General features: G+C 42.6%; 1 protein-coding gene across 2 annotated transcripts in view; it reads left to right on the top strand.

Moving 5' to 3' along the window:
- Positions 1-14,255, top strand: part of cab39 (calcium binding protein 39) — a 138,879-nt gene that overhangs the window by 84,440 nt on the left and 40,184 nt on the right. The window contains exon 2 of one of the 2 annotated variants that reach the window (XM_084312275.1): positions 12,246-12,812. The exons of the other annotated variant lie outside the window; for it this stretch is intronic. Coding sequence (XP_084168401.1) covers positions 12,699-12,812 — 114 coding nt within the window. The 5' untranslated portion in view covers positions 12,246-12,698. The remainder of the gene's footprint in view (positions 1-12,245; positions 12,813-14,255) is intronic. 2 annotated transcript variants of the gene reach the window in all.

Genomic DNA, 14,255 nt, shown 5'->3' with positions numbered 1-14,255 from the left:
TGTACTAAGAGTAGTCTACTGACACACTAATTAAATTTTTTTTTTACATCGAAGACAATTTATATAAAAACTCTTGGGTGCCTAAGACTTTTACACAGTACTGTGTTTTCTATCCACTTTAGCCAAACACACACATATATATATGTATATATATACACACCCTACTGTGAGAAAATAATAATCACACACAAAAGGTATAATGGCTTATAGCAGACTTAATGATTTTAGAATATTTCAGATAATGAAATTAAATGTTTATCATCAACTATCCAGTTAGTATTTATACTGTCTGTAACGTTTGGCTACTTTAAATCATTGAATGTAGAGAGAGAGCAAGAGAGGGAGAGAGAGAGAGGGGGCGAGGAAGAAAATGTATTCTGCAAAACTGCAATAGAAAAATGCAAAACCTTTTCTCAAGTTACTTCCATCTAAAAAAAACGTCATGAAATACAATACAATCAAGCAGCACATAGTGAAAATAAAATCTACTGCATAAATGTGAAGTTATCTTTGAACCTCTGTTGTCAAGCTTCATCAATATACCCCCCCCCCCCCTTCTTCACTAATGAAACTGGTGCCGCAGAGTCACGTTAGAACCTTAGCAGCTAATGTTAGCCCGTTGCTGCGCTAAAGCAAGTCTCCTCTCAGCCTCCTTAGCCAAATTGGAATGCCCAAACTATATGGCAAGATCCATGAGCAAGTGGAGAAAAACTCTGTACAATTAAACACTATGCAACGACCACTGCAAACATTGAGTGAATCGTCAAGTAACGTTAACGTCATTGCTACTGCTGTGACTAGCTGCTCTAGTGTCTAGTCTACCGGTCACAAGGTATGAACGTATAGTCAAAATCCATACCGTAGCGCAAATTCATACCATTTATACCGTATACCGTTTATACCGTCCACCCCTATGCTAACGTAATAGAGTAACATAGGTCTGAACTTGAGTTGTAGAAAAAGTTTTTCTGTAGTAGTTAGTAGTCCAGAGGTAGGGCTGGGCGATATGGCCAAAAATGATATCGCAATATATTTTGGCTATATCGCGATACACGATATATATCGCGATATTTTTACATTTCCTCTAAATCACTTAAAAATGCTTGATTTAACCCTTTGATGCATACAGTCACGCCAATATGATGATTATAATAAGTCCCTGCAACATATGTTTGCATTATTAAACCATGAAGATGCTTTAAAAAATAATTTAATGAAAATGTACTAAGAGTAGTCTACTGACACACTAATTAAAAAAAATTATTTACATCGAAGACAATTTATATAAAAACTCTTGGGTGCCTAAGACTTTTACACAGTACTGTGTTTTCTATCCACTTTAGCCAAACACACACATTAGGGCTGCAACTAATGACTAATTTGGTAGTCGACTAATCTGCCGATTATTTTTTCGATTAGTCGACTAATCGAAAACCAATGTAAACAACAACAATTTTTTTATTTTTTTTTTAATTACCTATCTTTGTGAAAGTGGCTTCTCAGCTCTGGTGCAGCTGAAGACAGAGCAGAGGAACAGATTGGACATTGAGCATGACCTCAGAGTTGCTTGTCTACCATCACCCCAGACTTTGAGACTCTTGTCAGGACCAAACAACAACATCATAACATGATGATCCCATAGCAAATTAAAATAATGACTCATGAAACAGTTGAATTTGGATCTTTAAGCCACTTTAAATGAAAATGTATTTGAAGAACAATACAGCAATCACTCATAACAAGATAAATAAATTAAATAATACAAATTAAAGTGGAAGTGTACTTTAAATAACTTTTGTTTGCTGTGTGTGAGAGGAGTCCGTGTGTGTGTGTATGTGTGTGTCTTACTCTGATCGCTGTGTGAGTGAGAGGAGTGTGTGTACTGTGTAATTTGTGTCTGTGTCTTACTCTGATCGCTGTGTGTGAGAGAGGAGTGTGAATGTGTGTGTGTCTTACTCTGATCGCTGTGTGTGAGTGAGAGGAGTGTGTATGTGTGTGTGTCTTACTCTGATCGCTGTGTGTGAGTGAGAGGAGTGTGTATGTGTGTGTCTTACTCTGATCGCTGTGTGTGAGTGAGAGGAGTGCGTGTGTAATGTATTGTGTGTCTAGTCTGATCATCATCTCATGCAGGGGAACAATGTTTTCAATGTCCAAAATTTGCTATGGGATCATCATGTTATGATGTTGCCTGGAACCCTGAGAAGCCACTCTCACAAAGATAGGTAGTGCACAAAAAAAAAAAAAAAAAAAATTAAATAATTTTTTTTTATTTTGTATTGACTAATCGACGCAACAATTTCTCGTCAACGATTTTTTATAATCGACGTCGTCGATTATGTCGACTAATCGTTGCAGCCCTAACACACATATATATATGTATATATATACACACCCTACTGTGAGAAAATAATAATCACACACAAAAGGTATAATGGCTTATAGCAGACTTAATGATTTTAGAATATTTCAGATAATGAAATTAAATGTTTATCATCAACTATTCAGTTAGTATTTATACTGTCTGTAACGTTTGGCTACTTTAAATCATTGAATGTAGAGAGAGAGCGAGAGAGGGAGAGAGAGAGAGGGGGCAAGAATGAACAAGAGAGCCAGCCCCCCCCCCCTCAGGGTTTATTCTAGGTTCGCGTTTTGATCGTCTAAGCTGCCGTAGGTGATAACGTCACACTCTAATGTAAACAGGAAGAGATGGAGACACACGGAGATGGAAATTGAATGATATACAGAAACGAATAACTAATAAATATGAAGTTATGTTTAAACTGCTGTTGTCAAGCGTTGTCAATATAACCCACCCCATTTCCTCACGAATGGAACTAGTCTTGTGGAGTCCGCTTTGACCATTTACCAGGGTTAGCAGCTATCGCTAGTAGCTTAGCATAATCCTAATGGATACCTTGGTTATCAGCTACCGTTAGCTCATTGCTCGTGTCAATTAAATTACATGTTATTAAAGGTCCGCGCTGGTCTGTCTAATGAAATTACAACCGCAACATTATATCGCACTGTACAGCCCTGACTACACTAACGTTAGCCTATAGCTCCGCCGTCCCTTCTCGAGGAAAGCACTGCGAGTGTCTCTCGGCCGCGGGCGGCGCCATATAAACTAAATACTCGATGTTCGCGATATAGTACAGTACTACATCTCGGGTAGAACAATCCGCGATACATCGAGTATACTCGATATATCGCCCACCCCTATCCAGAGGTAGTATTTCCCCAGAAGGTGGTATGGCTTACAAATCCATACGGACCCATAGCCTTCAGCCTTATGTAGTACATGTCCAAATTTCATAAAGATCCATTCAGAAATGAGTCATTAGGAGTGATTTTGGTAAACTGTGTACAAAAGAAAAACTGAGTTTTCTCATAGACTTCAATTCATTCGGCTGTTTTTCTCTTCCTGTTTTCGCTTGTTAGTTTTTCACCAGATCCCTGATTCATACATCCCCAGGTGGGGTATCATTGGAAAGCCACACTTAGTTAAGACATTGACAAATATGTCAAAAATAAATTCCTCTAGGATTGGATGAATCGGAAAATCTCACAGGAAGGTAACGTTGAAGATATCGTCACCACCCAGAGAGAAATTTGTTAAGCCAGGTAAAGTGATGTGTGATGATTTAAGGCCCTTGAGGATCATGTTCATTCCAAAAAACAGAGAAAATAAAGACTTGTCTGACAAACTTCAAACTTTTGCGAGTAGTCCACCTGGCCAGCCAAGTCGAGAGTTGACTGCAAATGAGTCGTCATCCCTTTTAGATGACTCGCGTTGGAAACCAAGAGGTAACCTAGCTATCAAAAGTAAATCTATTACCCATTTTATATTATAGGTTAATTATTTATCAATGACAATATTAGCAGGGAAATGGAAGCCTCCTTTAGTGACGTGTGCTTGATGTGTGAATTTCCTAACCAGTCTGAGTTTGCGCAAAGCCTTCAAAAGCTGATGGTTCTGTCTGTTTAGAGACTGCATTGTGCGATAGATCAGGAGGATCTACAAAGTTTGACCCCAAGTCCCTCTTTTACTTGCCAGATCCCCCCCCCCCCCCCCCCCCCCCCTTTTCTTTAAGATTTATTTTTTAGCGTTTATCGCTTTTTGCTACTGGGCAGTCCAGTAGAGAGAGAGAGGGGAGGAACGGGAGACAGAGTGGGGGGAAGACATTCTGCAAATAACGACGGGTCCGGGAATCGAACCCGGGTCGGCCGTGCCGCGACTCAGCGCGTTATGTGGTTCGCCACTGGGGCGCCAGCCAGATCCCTTTTTTAATGGGAAGCAGCTTCCCTGGAAAAACCTTGTGTCAGTACTTTCGTGTAGCATCATGTGTGGATCCAAGACTGGCCTGGAGACCAGGCTGAGAAGTGAAATGACTCACTTACTGCCTGGATATAGATGGTGACTCTTGCCATCATCGCCAGCAAGCAGTTCTGCCAATACTTTGAGAGGTGGTTGGAGGCTTTGGATTCTGACATATATGACTTCCAAGTGTTCATCAGATCTACGAGAGGCATGACAAGACATGTGCCTAGGGATGAGGTTCACAACGCCATTAAACATGGCACCACACAGATCGATGTCCTGTTATGATGTTCCTCTCGGCAATGTCGGATTAATACCAGCCCTTACCATGTTCTACTATGCATTCCTTCCCTGCTCAGAAAAGCCTGTGTTCCTACACCACATGGTTTCTGTTTACCATGGGAAGAGTGTCAGTCCGCAAGAAAAAGACAAGATGTAGAGAGATCCAGAAATCCCTGTCCAGGAAGAAAATGACAGATGAGGTTGCTAAACAGTCATTTGACAATCTTTTCACAAATCTGTACTATGGGGCTTTCCCCTACGCTGAAGAGATGTGTTGATCTTTGAGATAAGAGCCCAAGATCCACCTACTCTGTCAGGAGCAGCAAGATCCACCTACTCTGTCAGGAGCAGCGAGATCCACCTACTCTGTCAGGAGCAGTGACGAGTCTTTGTGGATTATCTCTCTGTAAAACAAGAGGCTCCTCATTCCTCAATAAGGCAGCAAAGTAGCTGAAAAATCTGGACATAAAAGCAAATTGCCCCATGAGAAAGCCATGTTTACTGGAATCTTTCCTACGCCAGGCCTCAAGCATATGAAATGTGTACGTAATATTTTTAGAAGAAGCTAAGCCTACCACTGAAAAATGCTCTTCTCAGACGTGCAACTTCATTAGACCCTGTTACAAGAGGACACAGCACCTTCCTTCCTAGGTTCAAGAGGCTGCCGGATCTAGTGAGAAATGTCCTTTCTGAGGTTCCAATCCCACACATGTTGACAAGACGGTCACCTCCCAGCAGCATTCGATAATAAACACAACCCAGTCCGCATTGATGTTTGGTGGTGGCAAGTGTCTCACAAATGGATAAATATCCAACCACCTGTAAGGTTGCAAAGGCTGTGCTAAGCTGCTTACACAGGCTCCAAGTTGCAGAATGAATTGTCAGCCATAGTATCGTTTAAGAAGTGAGCAAAACCTCTGTTCAGTTCTTTGATGTGGATGAGAAGAAAGGAATACAGAAGATGTGGATGAGAAAAGAGAATACAGAGAAGATGTGGATGAGAGACTACAGAGAAGAGGAAAGGAGAGACTACAGAGAAGAGGAAAGGAGAGACTTCAGAGAAGAGGAAAAGAGACTACAGATAAGAGGAAAGGAGACTACAAAGGAGAGACTAGAGAGAAGAGGAAAGGAGACTGCAGAGAAGAGGAAAGGAGAGACTACAGAGAAGAGGAAAGGAGAGATTACAGAGAAGGTGAAAGTAGAGAATACATGCATGAGAAAAATACAGATGAACCTGAAGGGACAGAACAGAGAAACATAGAAGTATAGAAACAAAGGTAAGACATTGCTGGTGTGAAATTGCTATAACGTAACTGTAAAGGCCCTACCTAACTGTATATAGCCTAACCCTGTGGTGTTCATGTTTTCGTTGAGTCGAGATCAAGCACAGTTTCAGATTATTATATTCTACTTCTTACGAAAGTAAGAAAGGCCCATTCACAGTCTGTAGCATAACAAGACCACATCAAGTTTATAATGTCATTAGGAATGCCCCGATCACGTTTATTGCCACAGATACTGATCACCGATCATATCGGCCGATACACTGCAGATACAGATCGTTTTTGTTTTTGTTATAGCTGGCAGTATTATACAGTAGGTCTAACACGGGCATTATCAAAGTCTGGACTCCGGTCCAGATCCGGACCAAACGACAACTGTCTCTGGACTCTGAGCAAATTATACTTTTTATCTGTATTACGTGCGAGACACGTCAACGAGTCGAAATTCTCCGCTATATCCACTACAAGTTCAAGTTCAAGTTTCTTTAATAGTTGTCATACAGAAGTACAGAATACTTTTATACAAAATGCTTCTTACTGTTACGCTCCACAGACTGTGCTAGACAAGATAAGTATGAAATAAAATAGTATAGCATGTAAAATAGAAGTAAAAATAGAGGTCACAGTGTTCAGTATAGACATATGTACAATGTTCGATGCAGAATAGAAGTAACTGAGTTACCATACAATATACTATGCAATGTACTAATATACAATACTATATAGTGCAAAGCAGAAATGGGATGAGGTACAATTTAGGTACAATTTACAGTAAGGTGTACGAGTTGTAGTGCAAATCCTTTACCAATAAATATAAAGTGTGTTTAGGTGATCTAAAGTGTGGAGAGTGGGTGCTGCAGTGTGTTTGTTTAAAGTGAGTGTGTGCGTGTTGCATAGTGTTTATTGTTCGTTGAGCAGCCTGATGGCCTGGGGATAGAAGCTTCTTCTGCGTCTGTGCATGTCCGACACTGTCTGTATGTCTGTCTACTCTGCTTTGGTCCAATCACATTCTCCCACCCACAGTCTGTGAATCAGAGGCAGAGTAGGGTGTTTCTTCACGGAATGCTAGTTGTCTCTTTCAGCTGGGAGGGGTACAATGGCTGGGAGAGTGTAGCGGAGCTGAGAGAGTACTTGTCTCGACTACACTTAATGGCTGGTTGTTCAGCCCTATGAATTCCATGACTTTTCTTGTGATCGCCTTAGCCTTCTGACTATCACGGTTATACGCACAGGTGCTCTCTAAAGTGGTATACTGCTGTCAAATATAGGCTGTGGCAGGCCGTGAGGTCTGGTGGTTCTACAAGCGGGAGGAAATGAGGCCATTTTACTCGCCAAATGCGAGTATTTTCTATGTTGGCGAGTGATTCATGAAGACCACTTGCCACACTGGCGAGTAAAGAAAACAACAAAAAAGGATCGGTTCATATTGCGATACTCTTATTTTGAAAATCCGGCGAGTTGTATCCGCCCAGTAGTGAAAAGCTGTGTAGCTCTGTACAGCAGAAAAGGGCTACAGAGCGCCTATTTTTCGACCCGATATAAGTCTGTGCAGTTTTCTCCCGCAACGGGTCAAATGCATCTAACATGCTTTGCATCGTCGCCATTCCTTTATGCCCATGTCGCGTTAAATGCCTAAATTAACGTTACGTTAGCTGCTTACGCTAACTAAGCTAAGCAGCTAACCCTGAGAGAGAACAGGAGACGGAGAGGGGACTGGGGAAGGAGGAGGGGGGGGCAGTCTCCCTTTCTGTCTGGGGACTGGGGGAGGGGCATTCTGTGTGTGTGTGTGTGTGCTTTTGAAAAGACCAGATGAAGTCAGGAGTATTATATTGATAGTATTTACTGAGGATGGACAGATGATGTTTATATTTAAACATAAAAAATACAATACATAATAAATGTATTCATGATCGAATGCAACATAAAACAATTGTAGGAACAGTTTGGGAGAGGAAGGGGGGAAATGAACACTCACCATGCCCTGCTCAATCCAATATTTAGTCCAGTCCATTCCAGCATCTCTTGTCCAGCCCAACCCAGTCCAGTGCAACCCAGCACAGCCTAACCCAGTCCAGCCCAGCAGCTTTCACTGCCCAACCCAGTCCAGTGCAACCCAGCATCTTTCACTGCCCAACCCAGTCCAGTGCAACCCAGCACAGCCCAGCCTAACCCAGTCCAGCCCAGCATCTTTCACTCACTGCCCAACCCAGTCCAGTGCAACCCAGCACAGCCCAGCCTAACCCAGTCCAGCCCAGCATCTTTCACTGCCCAACCCAGTCCAACCTAGACCAGCCCAACTTTCCCTGCCCAACCCAGTCCAGCCCAGCATCTTTCACTGCCCAGTGCCCAGTTCAGCCCAACCCAGTCCAGATTAGTTCCCTCTTTCATGTTAATGTTTTATGCTAATATTGTGAAGAGTAGTAGAGACACTGTTATTAATGTTCTATGCTAATAAATATTTTAAAGAGTAGAGACACGGTGTGATTATTACTATGATTGAAAATCAATTTAGACGAAGACATACAAAGAAGTAATTATCACAATTAGCGATTTATTTTTGGCTGGTAAAAAAAAATCATCTGCTCGCCAGTTGGCTGGTAAGCCAAAAAGTTAGTTTCCTCCCCTGTCTACAAGCCTCTTAGACCGGTAGCCTCGCCAACTTGTGTTGTTTCAGTCACTCTTTTGTTTTTGAAAATAGAGGGAGAGAGAGGGAATACCTTGGCTGCCAAGAATGAAACTTGCTGGTGAAATTTTTAATCCAGTTGCTATTTGCCTCAGTGGCACCAATAAGTTAGTTTCATGGCCTGGAGGCTGATCCTGGGTCAGAGGTTTGTTTGGAGAGAGGGATGACTGCAAGGGTGTATTTACTAGGGGTGTAACGGTACGCGGATACATACTGTACCAATGTGGTCCTCCGGTACAGTACGCGCTGTGCACCGAACGATTGCAATGGTACAGAACCTTTTTTTGCGGAACTTAAACCCCCCCGGCCCTAATATAACGTGCACAACTAACCGGATGTTGTTTGTTCATCCCGCGCAGCCACACTGAACGAGAGCTGTAATTCAGCATAGCATATTAGCCTTAGTATGTCGAGTCGAGTCAATACTAACTTACAAGCCAGAGCCATGTCATTGTTCAACTTTATTGCGAACTTTATCACGCATTTGAAACGGCATCACCCGAATGTGAATATCACTTGTACACGGAAGAAACGGATCCTAGTGCAAACCCAGCTCCCCGTGGCATTCAAGCAGCATCTCGCTATTAATTCAGACCGGGCCAAAGCAATAACAAACGCCATAGGTGTTTTTATAGCAGCAGATCTGCGACCATACTCCGTTGTCGAGAACACTGGGTTTAAGCACATGTTAAAAGTAATATAGCCCCACTACCTAGTTCCCTCTCGTCCGTATTTCAGCCAGAAAGTCATAGCACCAGCTTTGTATAAACTAGCCCCTTTCGTGACTGTGATGCAAGCCCTGGCTGCCCCTGTATTCAAGCATCACAGTCATGAAACGGGGCTATGTATAAACAAGCACACGCTACAGTTGTCCACGACTTATCCTCCAAGGCATCTGCTATATAATAATCTTCAGATTTACTTGAGTGTTATTAGTAGGTTACAGCAGTAAGCATTAGTTTGCTCAGTAAATTATGGCCAATTCGTTTTATATTGTTTAATACAGTTAAATAAATAGATAAATGAAAAGCAATTTTTTTTGTATTCCCCCCCCACTGTACCGAAAATAATACCGAACCGTGACTTCAAAACCGAGGTACGTACCGAACCGTGGATTTTGTGTACCGTTAAACCCCTAGTATTTACACATGCACTTCAATTTAGAAATTGTGTGTAGCTTATGTTTATTTAGATGGCATCGATCAATAAAGTGTGGGTAGAGGGTCATACAAACCTTATTGATTTGATACACCTCATGTGACTGCTTAACATGGGAGGGGGGTTGATCATATCCTACTTCTCACAACATTAGGAATAATGAGCCGTGTTCAACATTAATAATAATAATAATCATCTTCATTTATATAGCACCTTTCATACACGGGAGTGCAACTCAAAGTGCTTAACAGAGACACGTCTTCTTTAAACAAGTCAAGAAGAAAAAACACAGTAAGGCATAACAAAAAATATTGTTTGTTTCCTGTTGGTTGTCAGTTAAGGCCATGGGTAGGTAGGGAATTTATTTAATTTTTTTTATTTTATTCTTTCCCACGGCGACTATGGATAGGGAATTTCTTTATTTAATTAAAATGTTCACAACAACATGGATGCATGTACTCTGCCAGCATGTTTAATATCCATAATACTAAAGGTTTGACTAAGATTTCTATGATTTTTTTTTTTTTTTTTTTTTTTTTTAGCTCATACAATATATTGGGTCGCACCTAAATCGGCAGGGTCGGTCGGCAACCGGAAACAAACTATTATTTTTTTTAGGCCTAAGTCAAGAAAAAACAAGAATACCATAAGGTCCAAAAAATTATAATAAACTCAAAATAAATAATAAATGCATGCATGCAACACTCCCAGACATACCCCACGCGAAGGTAAGGACAAACTCACTACTAAAACCTAACAATAGAAAAAAATGCACCACAGGCAATGTGGAGGAGAGAAACCTTAGAAGGGCCAATTCAAGGGGGGGATCTCCCTTCTTAGATGTCGGTGATATTAGTGTTGCATGTTGCATTAAAAACAGGCGAACAGTTGGTAAGCATGCACCCATGTGTGTAGTGAAACACAGATGAGTGCATGCGATGAAACATTTAATATAGAGTCGATAGTGATAACAACTAAACATTTTACAAGATTAAAGATGGAACTGATACTGATTATGGATAGCCAGCTGTTCCAGGACCAGTAGAAAGTCATGTCAGGGCAGTAAACTGGTCTGCTTGGGGCGGTGTTGTAAGGTGCAAGCATTTTGCTGACATTTGAAACTGAATTGAGATCAGGTTATTGGTTTATTTTGGCCTATATTCCAGCTGTCTGACCATAGTGCCCAGTTTGAGGTGCACTGATACCAATACTAGTATTGTGTAGCGGCCAAATACAAGGCTAAAATACACATACCAAGAACGGTGTGTTGATTGCTCTGGCGTCGGGTGGAAAGTAGGCACCCAAAGCCATCGTTGCATCCTGTAGTGCCAGACCCAGTCGTCGCGTCTGGGTTCGCGTCCTGACGGGGGTCCTGATGTGGCTGGGTCCGGGGTTTAGCTGCACGCCTCCCGAGAGTAGCAGGATAAGGGACAAAAAAGTAATGCTTGCTATCTATCTAGGTGGTCCTCGGACGTTGATATGTTCGGGTAAATACGCTGATGTTATTGAACGTGTAACTATATAACGTTAATGCCACAAAACGAATGCATTTGTTAATAAGTAGTAACTTTGATGCAGTAGTGTGTGTGTGGGGGCGGCCGGTGGCGTTGTTCAAAAGTTTGAACGTGCGGTGTGGACCAGATTGACGCGACACAATCCTCTTGGGCAAAACATCACGATATCCACGATACGTTGAAAAAGTGTATCATTAATGAACTGTACCCGATATTTATATAATATCGTCATATCGCCCAGCCCTAGTTTGCGTGATGACTATCTCCACCTCCCAACGACTTCAGTGCTGGATTTGCGAGAGCATGCAGCTGCAGAGCCAGCTGTGTTTTCAGGTCCGGTCTGGGGACCGCTCAGCAGCGCCCCCCACCCAACAGCTGAATTGCCAATGGCTGAATTGGAGTACTGCACTGTGCGGGCACAGCTCTGTGGGTTCTGCGGCTCTGCAGCTGCATGCTCTCGCAAATCCAGCACCAAGCTCCCGCTGACAACATCGTTGTCATTATTAGACCTGCTTGGTGAAGCATCAATGAAACAAATGTAATGATTGTTTCGTTCATCACATAGGCTATTTAATTTTAGCCTATTTTAATACAATTCAAATAATCAAATTGTGCTTGGAGGGAATTATTTTCACCGGACATTATGACCGGAGAGATTTAAATATTCGGACTTCAACAGATTTTGCCGGTCAAATACCGGTAATTACCGGCTAACGGAAACCCTGGTACTAACGTTAGTTGGTTCCCTTTTGCTGCGTTACGTTGCCACTCACTCACTCATCATGACAGCTTTATGGAATACCACAGTGCAGATTTTAGACTTCATGACATCACAAGTTTTTGTATTTGTATTTGTTCACCAAAATGTTTGGACTGTCTTAGACCATAGGAATAACACATGTGAATTCTGGGTGGTGTTCCAGCTTTCTAGATGGAAACCCTACAGCTGAATGGAATGGGAAGTAGGTTTAGTTCTTTCCTCTTTTTTTCTCTGTCATCTCCCTCAGGTGGACGGTGTGCTGCCTGATACTCCCTCTGGTGGACGGTACGCAGCCTGGTAACTGTCCCTCAGGTGGACGGTACGCAGCCTGATACTCCCTCTGGTGGACGGTACGCAGCCTGGTAACTGTCCCTCAGGTGGACGGTACGCAGCCTGATACTCCCTCTGGTGGACGGTACGCTGCCTGGTAACTGTCTCTCAGGTGGACGGTACGCCACCTTGTCTATCCTGGTACCTCTCCCTCAGGACGCAGCCTGGTCTATCCTGGTACCTCTCCCTCAGGTGGACGGTACGCAGCCTGGTCTATCCTGGTACCTCTTCCTCAGGTGGACGGTGCGCCGCCTGGTAACTGTCTCTCAGGTGGACGGTACGCCGCCTGGTACCTCTCCCTCAGGTGGACGGTACGCCCCCTGGTAACTGTCTCTCAGGTGGACGGTACGCCCCCTGGTAACTCTCCACCATGCCCTTCCCCTTTGGCAAGTCCCACAAGTCGCCGGCGGACATAGTCAAGAACCTTAAGGACAGCATGGTGGTGCTGGAGAAGCACGACATCTCCGACAAGAAGGCAGAGAAGGTAGGGGAAGATGCTCGCCATCAGACCATTATATGTAATCATGTGGAGTGTAACCAACGGTGACAATGGAAAAATAGGGGCCAGGTTAATAAAGTTATCCTTTATTAATGGGAGTTAACCTCGTAAGCCCTAGCCATATTTTCAGAAAATCTGCCTAAAAGTACATACCCAAGTAAATGGATTTATCTACTTCTACAAGGTCCATTTGCATGTTCTTGGTATCTAGGACCATCTATGGACCTCAGGGAATGTATTCCCAATGTCAGAAATATCGCGTCTGTTACTATGCTTGAGTAAATTGTAATGAACCAAAGCAGAATATCCATTTAATAAAATTTTGTATAATACAACTTTTATATGCTTACATTGACCAGACATGACAAATAATTGCCACTGAGCTCATTCAGCACCTTCTTGAGATCAAGGGTACAAAAAATCTAAGATTAATAAAGGGCAGATGATTTACAGGGTTTTTTGTAGATTCAGTACTGGATTTTGCCATCCGGACACATGTAATTTGAAATATGAATATAGAATATCAGGCCTATAAAATATAAATGACCTTATTGTGGCCAAGTCATACATCAATGGATAGGGCCAAATCTCCTCTTTCCAATGGCACTTACATTTGGATTTAGTACCACCAGGCGCCCGTTACGGGGCAGGAAAGACAGTGAATGAAATCTACTGAAAGTACAGTTATTTTTTTATAATGAAAAATGCTCCGCCATTTCTCATCAGATAACAATAACATTCAGGTTGGTTCGACCCTTGAGATATCATCACGAAAATAACGCAAAAAAATCAGAAGACAGAAGTTTGACGGGCTGGTGTACGTGGGTAGTAGTGTTGTCAAAAATACATATCGATACTGAATATTTAAAACGGCTTTGATTCTCATTTCCCGAAATACAGATACTTTCTGCAGTATCGGTACCAGCTGGCGAGTGTTCTACAGCAAGTTGTTGACACGCTGTTCAGAGCGCGCTTGCCCCTCCGCCTGCTCCAGCCCTCCCCCTCACAGAGTCACAGAGCCGTCCCGTCTTCAGTTTGTAAATAAACATTTTAGCAGTGCCAGCTAGGGGTGGGCGATATATCGAGTATACTCGATGTATCGCGGATTGTTCTACCCGAGATGTAGTACTGTACTATATCACGAACATCGAGTATTAGTTTATATGGCGCCGCCCGTGGCCGAGAGACACTCTCGGTGCTTTCCTCGAGAAGGGATGGCGGAGCTATAGGCTAACGTTAGTGTACTGGTCCCGAGTGTAGCAGGGACGGCGGAGCTATAGGCTAACGTTAGTGTAGTCAGGGCTGTACAGTGCGATATAATGTTGCGGTTGTAATTTCATTAGACAGACCAGCGCGGACCTTTAATAACATGCAATTTAATTGACACGAGCAATGAGCTAACGGTAGCTGCTAACCAAGGTATCCATT

This window comes from Notolepis coatsorum (genome assembly GCF_963971535.1).
Source record: "Notolepis coatsorum genome assembly, chromosome: 1".
Classification (NCBI taxonomy): Eukaryota; Metazoa; Chordata; class Actinopteri; order Aulopiformes; family Paralepididae; genus Notolepis; species Notolepis coatsorum.
This window is presented reverse-complemented; position numbering and strand designations above follow the sequence as displayed.